General features: G+C 57.9%; 1 protein-coding gene across 1 annotated transcript in view; it reads left to right on the top strand.

Moving 5' to 3' along the window:
- Nucleotides 1-12,443, top strand: part of KCNK3 (potassium two pore domain channel subfamily K member 3) — a 30,128-nt gene extending 17,685 nt beyond the window's left edge. The window contains exon 2 of the mRNA XM_056124185.1: nt 10,603-12,443. Coding sequence (XP_055980160.1) covers nt 10,603-11,579 — 977 coding nt within the window. The 3' untranslated portion in view covers nt 11,580-12,443. The remainder of the gene's footprint in view (nt 1-10,602) is intronic.
- Nucleotides 12,444-13,154: the final 711 nt, after the last annotated feature.

Here is a 13,154-nt window from a genome sequence, read left to right as displayed (position 1 = left end):
CCACACCCAGTTTGGTCCCCTGCACTCCACGGTGCCCTGAGCACAGGACCAGGAATTGCCCCAAAGCCCACCTACGGCCTGGCACAAGGGAGCAAGTGAACATTTGCTGTTTGTGAACCACGTGGAGAGGAACCATCGCTGTTTCCCATTGCTGCATTCTCCTGCGCTCTGGAGCTCAGCCAGGGGCCCCCAGGCTCACCCCACTCCTTGGGTCTTCCCAGGGATGCCCCTCCCAAGGCTGGCTCTGAGCTCCCTCCGCTCCCCCACCCCCCACACCTGTGGCCAGTCGCATCTCGCTGCTGCCTACCCAGTTCAGGCCTGGAGACGCCTCTTCTGAGGCCAGGTGCTCCCAGCCCATTGGGAGAAGAATATGAAGGAAAGGGTTCTCTTAGTTGGAGTCTGCCCATCTGTTATCCCTCTGAGTCTCCTTAGAGGAGCCTTTTGTGAGGCCCCACTCTGAGGAGTCCAGGCCTGACCCCTGTTCCCTGTCCGGGGACCCTGGAGGTCACTGAGAAGCAGAACAGGGAGCAGGGCCCAGCTAGGTAGGCCTGACTCTGCTGCTCACCCCCATCCCCCCATGCCCTGCTGGACAGCCAGGGTACCTTTGTCGGGTCACCTAACCACAGTGTGCCCACCTCCTATGCTGCAACACAGTCTTGGTTTTCTCACATGTAGACAAGGGTCCATCTCACTCACCAGATGGCTGTGAAGACTCAGTGAAATCAGGGAGTTCAGAGCCCTGAATGCCAGCTGGCTCTCCGACGCCGGGAACGAAGCTTCTGTGCCCGGACGTCACTGGCCTTCAGAATGCCTCCCCAGGGGCCAGAGCGATAGGACGATGAGCAGGGCACTTACCTTGCAATGTGGCCAACCCTCATTTGATCCCCAGCACCCCGTATGGTCCCCTGAGCCCCTCCCGAAGTGATCCCTGAGCGAAGAGTCAGGATTGAGCCCTGAGCACCACCAGGTGTGGCCCGAGAAACAAAAGAATCTCTCTAGCCTCTTGTCTTCCCTGAAGAGGAAGTATAGACCCAGAGCAGGGCAGGCCTGGCTAGCACCCACCCAGACCCTCTCCGCACCCATCACGCTCCCCAGTCCTGGGACAGCCAAGCACAGTGCCCCGAGAAGTGCCTTTGAAGCTCCATTTTGGTTCTTGCATTTATGGCCTGAGAGAATATCACCTTAGTGGTCCTGAGTCTGAGTCTCCACATCTGTAGAATGGGAAGAAGAGCAACAGGGTAGCTGTGTGAACTCCAACTATAGAATGTGTGAAAGTTGCTCTATGAAGGGCTCAGAGAATAGGACAGTGGGAAGGTGCTAGCCTTGCATGCGGCTGACCTGAGTTCAACCCCTGGCACCCCATATGGTTCTCCAAGCCCTACCAGGGGTGATCCCTGAGTGTTGAGCCCTGAGCACCAGTAGATATGGCCCCAAAACAAATTTCTTTGTGCTGTAAATAACCAAGTCCCGAACACATAAAACACACAAAATTGCTATTATTATTCTCAAAACTCTTGAGTCCCCTGCATGTGTTCTGCTGAATCAACGGACTGTTTGAGGAATGGTCACAAGGTGACCAAAGAGCTCAGGAGCAGAGATATGTTTGGTGGATGGGATCACATCCCAAAGGAGGTGACTCTTGAGATGGGCTTTGTTGGCACAAACAAAGCCCCATCAGGCAGTAAAGAGAATAGGAACTGTGTCCAGAAATATGAAAGTACAGCCACAGTCCTTCAAAGAGCCACAGATTCCAATTCCACTGCAGATTTGGCTCCACACCCTGCTCAAAACCCACCCTTTCCACGGGGTGTGTGCATGTTTTCAACATGCAGGGGCACTGGGCAACTTATAAATCCTAGAATGAACCTTTTCCAAGAATAAATAACCTTCTCATCTAACCTCCAATTCCAAGGTAGGCGCACTAGCTCGGGGTGCCGGTCTACCACAATAAGGGTCTTATGGCAGCGGCTGAGTTTGGCCCCCTGCTTGCGGATATAAATAAAGTTTTATTGAAACACAGCCATGCGGTTTATTTACATATTCTCTCTGGCTGCGTTCTTACTCTCAAAGCACAGCTGAGGAGTTTCAAGAGCCCACTTGGCCAGGGAAGACTAAAATATTTACTACGTGGCCCCTTAGAGCAACAAGTTGTCAACTCCTGCCCTAGCGCATGGTAGGCGCAGGGGTAAGATGGGAGCCAGGTGGAGGCTCTTTCATTCCTGGGCTCCCCTGCCCCACGGGGCCCCATTCCCAGCATCACGGCCCACATGGTAAGACTTCAGGCTGCCAGGCTTCAGAACTCGAGTGCAGCCAGCAGGGTGTCACCGGATGCAGTAGGGACACTCGTGGGAGCAGCCAGTCCCCTGGGGGGTGTGGAGAATCTGTGGCTGCTTCTTCTCCCTCAAGCAAAGTGAGAAGAGCTGGAGTGTGTGAGGGCAGGACCCGCCAGCCTGAGGCTGGAGTGGCAGATGCGGTGTTTTGACACGTGTGTGGGGGAAGTCGGCACCTTTATCCACCAGTCAGCGGCCAAATCCACTTCAAAACACGATATTGTGGGACTAGAGAGATAGCACAGCGGGTAGGGCATTTGCCTTGCACGCGGCTGACCCGGGTTCGATTCCTAGCATCCCATATGATCCCCTGAGCACTGCCGGGAGTAACTCCTGAGTGCAGAGCCAGGAGTAACCCCTGTGCATCACAGGGTGTGACCCAAAAAGAAAAAGAAAAAAAGAAAAAAAAAGAAACAAAACACGGTGTTGTGAGATCCTCTCTCTCTGCCAAGCAGCCCCTGGTGGGTTCATTCTAGAACCAATCTTCCAGAAGTCCTGTGTTCCCAGATGCCTGGCTCAGCTGGTCAGAGGACACAGATTTTTCAGGCCAGGTCAGTGTCCTGCCCAGGCTGGTGTGTCGTGAGACCTGCCCCATCTAAGTCTCCCTGTTGCCCACCCCATCCAGTGCCCAAGCTTGCCTTGGTCACCAGCCTGCTTTGAGCCACTGTACCAGCTGCCTGCCAAGAGCTATTCTAGGTGTGGGGGACACAGTGATAATAAGGGACAGAAATCCCGGGGCCGAAGCAATAGTACAACAGGTCAGGCTTGTGCTTTGCACAAAATGGATCCAGGTTCAATCCAGCACCACACATGATCCCTTGAGCACTGCCAGGACAAATTCCTGGCACAGGGGCTGGAGAGATAGCACAGCGGGTAGGGCGTTTGCCTTGCATGCGGCCCACCCGGGTTCGATCCCCAGCATCCCATATGGTCCCCTGAGCACCGCCAGGAGTGGAGTAACCCCTGTGCATCGCCGGCTGTGACCCAAAAAGCAAAAAAAAAAAAAATTCTGGCACAGAGCCAGGAGTAACTCCTAAGCACTGCCAGGTGTGACCCAAATACACACACACACACACACACACACACACTCAAAATCCTGTGACTCAGGTGGTGGCTCAGAGGGCTAGAGAGAGACACTTTGCCAGTGGGAGGCCTGAGTTCAACCCCTGGCACTGTGTGGCCCCCCATCATGACCTCTGAGCACCAGGAGTGGCCCCTAAGCCCCACTGGGTACGGCCCAAAAACGAAAGCACAGAAAGAGACAAACGGATCCCTGCCCTTGTGGAGCTTATGGCCAGACCACAAATGCAGGAGCATCTCACCAGGCTGTTGGCTTCTTCCTGTTCCCGGCCTGTCCCCATGCCTCTCTCTCCTCAGGAAGGAACTCTAGGCCTGACCCTGACCCCTTAACCACAGCACCCAGCAGGGACCTCCCGACGGGTCCCAGTCCCCACTGCCCTGCCCCTCCCCGCCACAGCAAGGCCAGGACCACCTGCAGGAGCATGGCCCTCCATCACTGGGAGCTCTCAGGGCTCCCGGCTGCCTTCTGGTTGAGATGTGACCTCCAAGCCCACCCTCCCCACCTCTTCACCCTGGCTCTGGCCCCCAGAACGAGCCCTGCCACTCAGTGAAGCTTCAGGTCCAAAGAAGCAGGAATGACTTTTCTCTGCGTTAGGTTTATCCTTTCCATCACTTTCTGCGTGTTGAAGTCATCGATTTTTGTCGAAAATACTAGGTCATGTGAAAATAACATTTGAGTCCGCCAGGCACCCTTGAGTCAAAGCCAAACTTTCCAGACGTAGGACCAAGGTGCAAGAACAGACACACTTCCGGCCTGTGTCGCTGTGGTAAGGGTCCCCTTACGCCCTAAGGGCTGTACCTCACCATTTTAATTTCACTTTCTATGGTGATTTCTGTGCAATTGAGAAACTCCTCAAGGCCAATTCTTCAGGCCCAGAGAGAAGTCAAGGGGCTGATCAGATCAGAGGCACAAGTTCGATTCCTGGCCCTGCATGGCCACCCCGAGCACCACCAGGGAGCAACCGCTGAGCACAGAGCCGGGTGTAGCCCCAGAGCACCATCAAGGAGTGCTCCTTAAAAAATGAAAGGTCAGCAGATCAATATCCCACCACATAAACACACCTTGAGGCACATAAATGAATGAACTTCATTTATTTGGGGTGGACATCTAGGGAGTGTCCAACTTTCACAGTGCATGGGCGATGGTGGGTCTCCCTGAATCTTGGCTCCATCCTGTGACCACCCAGCAGAGGCCGAGTAACAGCACCACAGACTCACGGGAAGCCTGGGCCTGAGGGTGCCCGTGCTGCCACCTGCCTGAGGAGGCTGGCGGCCCCCCACACTTCCCTAAGTAGACATCACCTGTCTCGGCTCTGTCCTCTGCTTCTAGCATCTCACACCCTGCATTTCCCTGCCAACCGTCAGGGCTCTTGGCTCATGCCCCCTCCTCCAAGAAGCCCTCTGGATACCTCACCTGCAGTTCTCTACCGCAAGGCTGCCTCACACCCCTCTTCCATTCTTCCTAAGCCTTCGCACCCCCTGCCACACATTTGAACACCAGTGCCTGGCAACTACTCCTCCAGGCATTTCACTGTGTGTCCCTTGAGAGAGCCCGTCTCATTCCCTCCCACTTGGACGGTGTTCAGAGTTCAAGTTCAAAGCTGGCGGCTCAAGCACGTGGAGTCTACGTCTCTTGACCTCACGTCCACTTTCAAGTCAGCCGCATCTCGGGCTTGCCCTTGATGCGGAGGACATTTTCGTTCGTTGTTTTGTTTACTTTGGGGTTCACCCACCGGTGCTCAGGGCTTACTCTTGGCCCTGTGCTCAGAAACTGCACTAGTGTTTGCTCAGGGAGGGCTTGGGGATGGACCTGGGGTCAGCCACGTGTAAGCCAAGTACCTTGACCCCTGTACTATCATTCTGGTCCCTGGAGGAAGTTTGACCGGAATTTAGTGCTTCAGAACAGACGTCCGGATGCGCCCTTGGTGTGAGGAGTCAGGAGGGTCTGGGATGCTTTTGCCAGGTGTTGCCACCGACGTGCTCTGGCTGGGGGCAGCTCCCTGAGCCGCTAGAGGCCCACTGACCCACCCCAAAATGAGCGAATTGAGCTACTCAGCGTCTCCCTCCCCGGGTCTGCTGAATCCCACAGCTCCTCATCCCAAGGCTCTGGGGTTCCTTGCAGGGACCCAGTGCAGCACTGGCCTCGGGGCGAGGCCGGAGGGAGCTGGCCGGGGAGCAGGCCTGGCTCGGGGCCAGGCTGTGTCTGCAAACACTGACCTTGGCTGCTGCTGGATTTTCCATGACACCAGCACCCTCCCCCTCGGCTCCCCCTAATCCCATGTGGGCCCAGGGAACGTGGGGGATGGGAGGACCCAGAATGGGAGTAACGGGGTGGGAGGGTGAGGGGAAGGAGGGGCAGGGAGCCAGGACAGTCTGCCGGGGAGGGGGCAGAGGCTTTGGAAAGGGGCACTCAGAGGCTCTGCCTTCCCTTGGGGGACTAGGACCCAGGGGACAAACTCCACACCCAGCACCAACCCTGCCCCACTGCTGCCCTACCCCCAAACCAGGGTCCCAGAGGCCCTAATTGCTTCCCAGGCTTGCTCAGGCCCTGGCCAGGTCCCAAGCAGGGGACATTGCCTCTGGAGCCCAGAAGGGTCCACTGAAGGCAGGTGGTCTGGACCCCCAAGGCCCCCTTCTTGCCGGGCCTTATGTCAGACCAGCCTCCAGGAGCTGGGCCCCAGGACTGCCCTGGAGACCAGTACCCCAAGGCCTGTTGGAGCATTAGCCTGGGGATCTGAGCCCACATTCGCCACCCCACCTCCACCCTGCTCCCTCCCTCCTGCCAGCCCTGCACCCCACCTTTCACACCCCAGCTTCACCTCCCTGAGGTATGTCACTCAGGCTCCAGAAAGGGGCTTTTTGAGGTGCCCCCTGGGTGAGGCCGGACTGCCCTCTGCAGGCAGCAGGCGAGCCCCAGGCCCCTTTTGGCGTGACTGTGCCATTCCCTCCCCCTCTGGCTGCCCCATCGGGCTTAGGCAGGTACCACTCCAAGGCCAAGCCCCCTCCCCACATCCCAATTTGCAAGAGCCCAACTGCCAAGCCAGCAGCCTTTGGACGCCTCAGACCCCAGGTCCGCTGTGCCAGGGTCGCTCGGAGAGAACATGGGGGCGGGCAGGGGGTGGAGTGAGCACTGTTTACACTAGATAACCGGGCAGCAGGGAAGCAGGAAATGGGCTTCAGCCAGGCACCGCCAAGGGTTTTGTGTTTCTAACCTATGGCAGGCAGAGAGGACACGTGACCACAGTGGGCACAGCAGTCCTGGGAGGTGAATCTCAGAGGCTCGACTGGGCAGAGGAACGTTTCCCAAAGTGTGTTCCAAGGGACACCCACTGAGCACCAGGCCCATGAGAAAAAGAAAGTGTCCCAAGGGTAGTGAGTGGGGGAACCAAACCATCCTCGACTCAAGTCAGCAGCTCTCCCCCTCCACAGACCACAACAGATCCCACTAAAGTCAACCCTCGTCCACTTGAACTCCACCTGGCAACCCTTTCCCTCGCCCAGTGAGAACCAACAGCCCATGCCACCAGCTTTCCAGGAAGTGCACTCTGGGGAACCCGGGTGACAGGACGCTGAGGGTCAAAGGCGCTTTAGAGTCTTATCCTGATGTTCCCCCCAAATAAGGAGCCACTACTTGATGTGTGTGAGTGTTTGAGGTTTACTGACTCATCGAATCCCCCACTGTGCTTGGGGGGGGGGGGCGGGGAGGAGCAGTGTGATTCCCACATCACAGAAGAGGAAACTGAGATGAGCGAGGTACCCTCACCTCCACCAGGAAGTCAGAGTTCCTTCCTCTCTGCTCTTGGGACTGACGAAGCATCACAGAAGCAATACTCAGGCTCAGTGCTCCGTATCCCTCACCCCACAGAATTCCTCATCAGCAGGTGTGGGCCAACGCTTCCTGGGCAGATGACACACAGGGACCATGTGTCCAGCATCCACGCCAAGGAGTGGCTACACTGCACTCATCAACTCTTCAGGCTTCACAGATGAAATGTCTCAGAGGGCAGGGGCTGGAGCGATAGCACAGCGGGTAGGGTGTTTGCCTTGAACGCGACCGACCCGGGTTCGATTCCCAGCATCCCATACGGTCCCCTGAGCACCACCAGGAGTAATTCCTGAGTGCAGAGCCAGGAGTAATCCCTGTGCATCGCCAGGTATGATCCAAAAATTTAAAAAAAAATGAGAAAAAAAAGAAATGTTTCAGAGGGCAGGGCCAGGCGATGCTCAGAGATGGGAAGTGTGTGTATAGCAGGTTCAAGACCCCAAGCTCCAGCCCCAGCACCACATTTCCAAGCCCCAAGTACTGTTGGGTAGAGCCCAGGCGGTCCCTAGCATCACCGAACTGAGTAACACACCTGGGGTGCCCCCTAAGCCCTCCACATGGCTGAGAAGGCCCCTAAAACAAACAAGCCAAAGGGCTCAGTTTGGCAGCACATCTACGAAAAATGAACAAGCAAGAATCTCTCAGCGTTTAAACTCTATGAAGGGTGAAAAGCCAGGAACCTTCCACGGCCCAGGCCCCCACGTGAGAGATGAGTAGAAAAGAGGCCCAAGTGGAAAGGGCCTTCCCAGGCAGTCACCTCCTAACCCCATACTCCTCCTTCCAGCCAAGGCTGTGGCTGACGTGGTCAGAGGTCAGAAGTCAGGCACACAGATCACTGGCACAGGAGGGCGAGAGCAGGCCTCTGAGTTAGTCCTGACTGACTCAGGCCCTGACCAAGGCTCTGGGCTGGGAGTGGAAGGAACAGGCCAGGAGGATGCCAGGGAGAGGCATGGCCAGCGCCCCACGCTCTGAATTTCCCGGGTGGTGGAGTGACCCCGCTGCCCTGCACAGGCCCTACTGGGCATGGGGGAGCTTGAGTCAGGGTCCTGGCTCTGTCGCTCCCTGGCTGTGTGACCACAAGCAGGTTGCTTTCCCTCTCTGAGCCTCCCCTGCCTCCTTTCTGCTCTGAGAACCTTTGAGTCTGTGGTGGTGTTAGCGGGAGTGAGACGGCCCAGTCCGTGTATGCTGAGAGGCAGTGTCAGGGCTGGGCCTGATCCCCCCAATCGAGGAAGACTCCTCAGAGCTTTCTGAGCACCGGGCCCCTCTCCCAGCCCCAACCACAGGGGACAGGAAGGCATGGCACCTCTGGTCCTCACAAACCCAAGCTGGATGTGGGCACAGGTGAGGACAGTGGGACAGGCACTGTCAGACCCCAGTGTCCAGGAATGGTTCCCCTACTCCTGGCCCACCTAGCCGGGTGCCCACATCAGCAGGCTCTCTGACAACCTTGCCCTTTGGCCCAGAGACAAAGAACAGCATCTCCTCCCATGAGCCTCAGTTTCCCTTGCTGGGCACCCCTTTCTGGCTCTCGTGAGTCAGAAGGCTCCAGTGACTATAGCACTGCCCACAAATCCAGCCCCACTGCTTCCAGATGGAAGTACCACAACGTTTCAAGCAGTTCTCGGAGAGAGTTTAAAAAAGTGCTGGAGAAGGTTTGAGTGGTGGTGGGAAAATTCCAAATAATAATGGTGGGACTGGTGTCGAAATATTGACTGTCCCAAAGTAGAGAGAGAGTATTGTGGAAATTGTCTACCACACAGGCAAGGAGAAGGGTGGGATGGGGGGCAGGGGGGGGGGGGGTACTGGGGACTTCGGTGGTGGAAAGTGTGCATTGGTGAAGGGTTGGGTGTTTGATCATTTGGTCAATCATCATGAGTGAAACTCAAACATGAAAGCTTTGTAACTGTATCTCACGGTGATTCAATTAAAAAAAAAAGTGCTGGCAAGAGCACTTAGTCAGCTGAGTATGTGCTTTGCCTGCAGGAGCCCCAGGCTCAAACCCTGGTACAAAGTGATTCTTCAAGCAACCTGAGGCAGCAACCCCTGAGCACTGAGCCGAGAGTAGGCCCTGAGCACTGAACTGGGAGTAGGTGCTGAGCACTGCTGGGTGTGGCCCCCTCAGCCAAACAATGTGTTTATAGAATTAGACCTTAAGCCTCAGCCTGTGGTAAGGAGTGAGGTGGGACTTGAGGCCTTCCTCCCCAAAGGTAGGCCGGCAGCCTGGCAGTGGTCAGTTCAGAGTCAGAAAAAAAAATAGAAAACATACAGGGCTGAGTGCAGGCTCGTCTGATGGCAGCTGGGTTTGATGCCTGGAACCACGTGCTCTGTGGGGCAGCCCAGGAGCAGTGAGTGAGCTGAGAGTGGCCCCGGCCTGCAAGGCAGGACAATCGAGACAGTTATGTTAGTTTGGGGCTCTAACATCCAAGGAATGCAAAGAGAGTATCTGACCAGTTCTGAAATTTTATTTTGGAATTAATTCTATTCCCCTCCTTCAGATCCAACTCCAAATACTTTGTATTCGCCGTTTGAACTGCAATTCATTAGCTACTCTTCCCATTGGGGGCCCGATTTCATCCGATTTACAATAACAATACCTTCTTTGAAGAATTTTCAATATGAACAAAAATATTCTCTCCTAGGCGGGTAAGAAAGATGGAGGCTGGGGGCTGGAGCAACAGTACAGCGGGTAGGGCGTTTGCCTTGCACACAGCCGACTCGGGTTCGAGTCCCAGCATCCCATAGGGTGCCCCGAGCACTGCCTGGAGTAATTCCTGAGTTCAGAGCCAGGAGAAACTCCTGAGCATCTCCGGGTGTGACCCAAAAACCAAAAAAAAAGTAAAATAAAATAAATATGGGGGGGGAGGGTTGGGGGCTGGAGCGATAGCACAGCAGGGAGGGCATCTGCCTTGCACACGGCGGACCCTGGTTTGATTCCCAGCATCCCATATGGTCCCCCCAAGCACTGCCAGGAGTAATTCATGAGTGCAGAGCCAGGAGTAACCCCTGGGCATCTCCGGGTGTGACCCAAAAACCAAAAAAGTAACATAAAATAAGTATGGGAGGGGGGGAGAGTTGGGGGCTGGAGCGATAGCACAGCGGGGAGGGCGTTTGCCTTGCGCGCGGCTGACCGGGGTTCGGTTCCCAGTATCCCATATGGTCCCCTGAGCACCGCACCGCCTGAGTGCAGAGCCAGGAGGAACCCCTGTGCATCAGCGGGTGTGGCCCAAAAAGAAAAAAATCATAAATAATAAAATTTAAAAAGTATGGGGGGGGCACGGCTGCGGGTCTCCGGGAAGGGCAGGCCCCTGTAACTGACCAGCTCCGCCTCTTCACCCCCCATCCCCCCCCCCCCCCGCCCCTGTCCCGCAGGCTACGGCCACGCCGCGCCCAGCACGGACGGCGGCAAGGTGTTCTGCATGTTCTACGCGCTGCTGGGCATCCCGCTCACGCTCGTCATGTTCCAGAGCCTGGGCGAGCGCATCAACACCTTCGTCAAGTACCTGCTGCACCGCGCCAAGCGCGGGCTGGGCATGCGGCGCGCCGACGTGTCCATGGCCAACATGGTGCTCATCGGCTTCTTCTCGTGCGTGAGCACGCTGTGCATCGGCGCCGCCGCCTTCTCCTACTACGAGCACTGGACCTTCTTCCAGGCCTACTACTACTGCTTCATCACGCTCACCACCATCGGCTTCGGCGACTACGTGGCGCTGCAGAAGGACCAGGCGCTGCAGACGCAGCCGCAGTACGTGGCCTTCAGCTTCGTCTACATCCTCACGGGCCTCACGGTCATCGGCGCCTTCCTCAACCTCGTGGTGCTGCGCTTCATGACCATGAACGCCGAGGACGAGAAGCGCGACGCCGAGCACCGCGCGCTGCTCACGCGCAACGGGCAGGCGGGCGGCGCGGGCGCGGGCGGCGCGGGCGCGGGCGGCGGCGGCGGGGCCGGGCTGGGCGCGGCCGCGGGCGCGCTGGGCAGCGCGGGCAGCGCGCACACCACCGACACCGCCTCGTCCACGGCGGCCGCGGCGGCGGCGGCGGCGGGCGGCGGCTTCCGCAACGTCTACGCCGAGGTGCTGCACTTCCAGTCCATGTGCTCGTGCCTGTGGTACAAGAGCCGCGAGAAGCTGCAGTACTCCATCCCCATGATCATCCCGCGGGACCTGTCCACGTCCGATACGTGCGTGGAGCAGAGCCACTCGTCCCCGGGGGGCGGCCGCTACAGCGACACGCCCTCGCGCCGCTGCCTCTGCAGCGGGGCGCCGCGCTCGGCCATCAGCTCCGTGTCCACGGGCCTGCACAGCCTGTCCACCTTCCGCGGGCTCATGAAGCGCCGCAGCTCCGTGTGACGGGCGGCGCCGCGCGGGGCCCCGGGCGCCGGGGGGCGCGCGCAGGGCGCGGGCTGGCCGGGGGCAGCCGTCCCCTCCCGCTCGCCCTCCGTCCCCCCTCTCCGACTGTGCCTGCTCGCACCAGCCGGCAGGAGCCCGGGCTCTGAAGACCCCAGGAGCCCCCATCCTTGCCCTGCGAAGTCCGAGAAATGTGAAATTTGCGGGGGGCGCGAGGGGGAGAGGGTGGAAGGCGGGAGCCGGGAGCCTCCCATCCCCCTGGAAGCCGAAGGAGCTCCCCAGTGCCCCGGCGCCCTGCTGGTACCCAGACCTCGGCCCTCCCGTCTGCCCCCCGCCGGGAGGGGACTCGGTGTTCTGTGTGTGTTTGCGTCTCTATTTATACCTCTGTCCTGCCAGGTCTCCCCCGCCCCGCGCCAGCGCGTCCTCGTCTGGGTCACCCCAACTCCGTCCCTCCCCCGGTCTGCATCCCCTGCTGTCTCCCCTCTCCTGCTACCCTCCGTAGTGGTGTGCATGGCTTTGCAGTTATGGAAAAAGGGGGAAGCCCCCAGACCCTAGAAGTGACCCCAGAGGGCAGGCAGACAAGAGGGAGAGCCCACAGGCTGCAGCAGCCAGAGCTGGGGTGGGGGACAGTGGCCCACTGACCTGCAGGGTGGTCCTGCTGGCCAGCAGTGAGCGTTGACTGGCCCCCGATGATCTTTGTAGGGGTGAGGGAGAGGGGTCATCCAGCCTTCCAGACACTGCCCTTGGGAAGCAAACCGACCTGATCCTGACCCCTCCACCTCAGAGCTGCTGGCCATGACCCACTCTCCACGCTCTAGAATGAATTTCAAGTTCTGATCACAGTGCCCTGCCTACTCATTCCTGTGATTGCACGTGCACGCGCACACACACGTACACACATGCACACACATGTATGCGTGCACACATGCACACACTTGCACATATACATATACATGCAAACACACATGCATGCACACATGCAGTTATACACTTGCACATGCATGCATGCACACGTGCTTGTACACACTTGCACACATGTGTGCATGCACTCATGCACACACGTGCCTACATACACTCACGCACACACATGCATGTGTGCACATACCTGCATACACACTCGCACACGCACACACGTGAGCACACGCATGCATACACACATGCACTCGCACGCACACCCATGTGAGCACACACACACACACACACACACACCAGTGAAGTCACAGGGCAGGGAGCTCCCCGTGTGGCAGATGACATAGAGACCCTGAGATTGGAAAGTGACCTACCCAAGGTGATACGAGCCAATGGCAAAGGGGAGCAGGCGGCCAGGTCACCCCGTCCCATTCCTCCCCCCACACATGGGGGCCAGCTCCAACAACCCTGGCACGCGTGAACCATCCGAGCTGAAACCAGAAACCAGGCCAGGAGTGGGGCTCAGCCTTGGTGCCACCAGGCCAAGAGGCAGGACCCTCAGCGGGTCCCTGCAAAGTGCTCAAGGACTCCCGCAGGTCACTGGGCCTGGCAGAGCTGCATCTCATGGAAAATGGGCCAGGAGACTCAAACTTCGGGAGTGGGCTGGGC

The sequence above is a fragment of the Sorex fumeus genome, unplaced genomic scaffold (assembly GCF_029834395.1).
Source record: "Sorex fumeus unplaced genomic scaffold, SorFum_2.1 ptg000006l, whole genome shotgun sequence".
In the NCBI taxonomy this organism is placed as follows: domain Eukaryota; kingdom Metazoa; phylum Chordata; class Mammalia; order Eulipotyphla; family Soricidae; genus Sorex; species Sorex fumeus.
The sequence above is the reverse complement of the archived record's forward strand: the minus strand, read 5'-3'. Positions and strand labels throughout refer to the sequence as shown.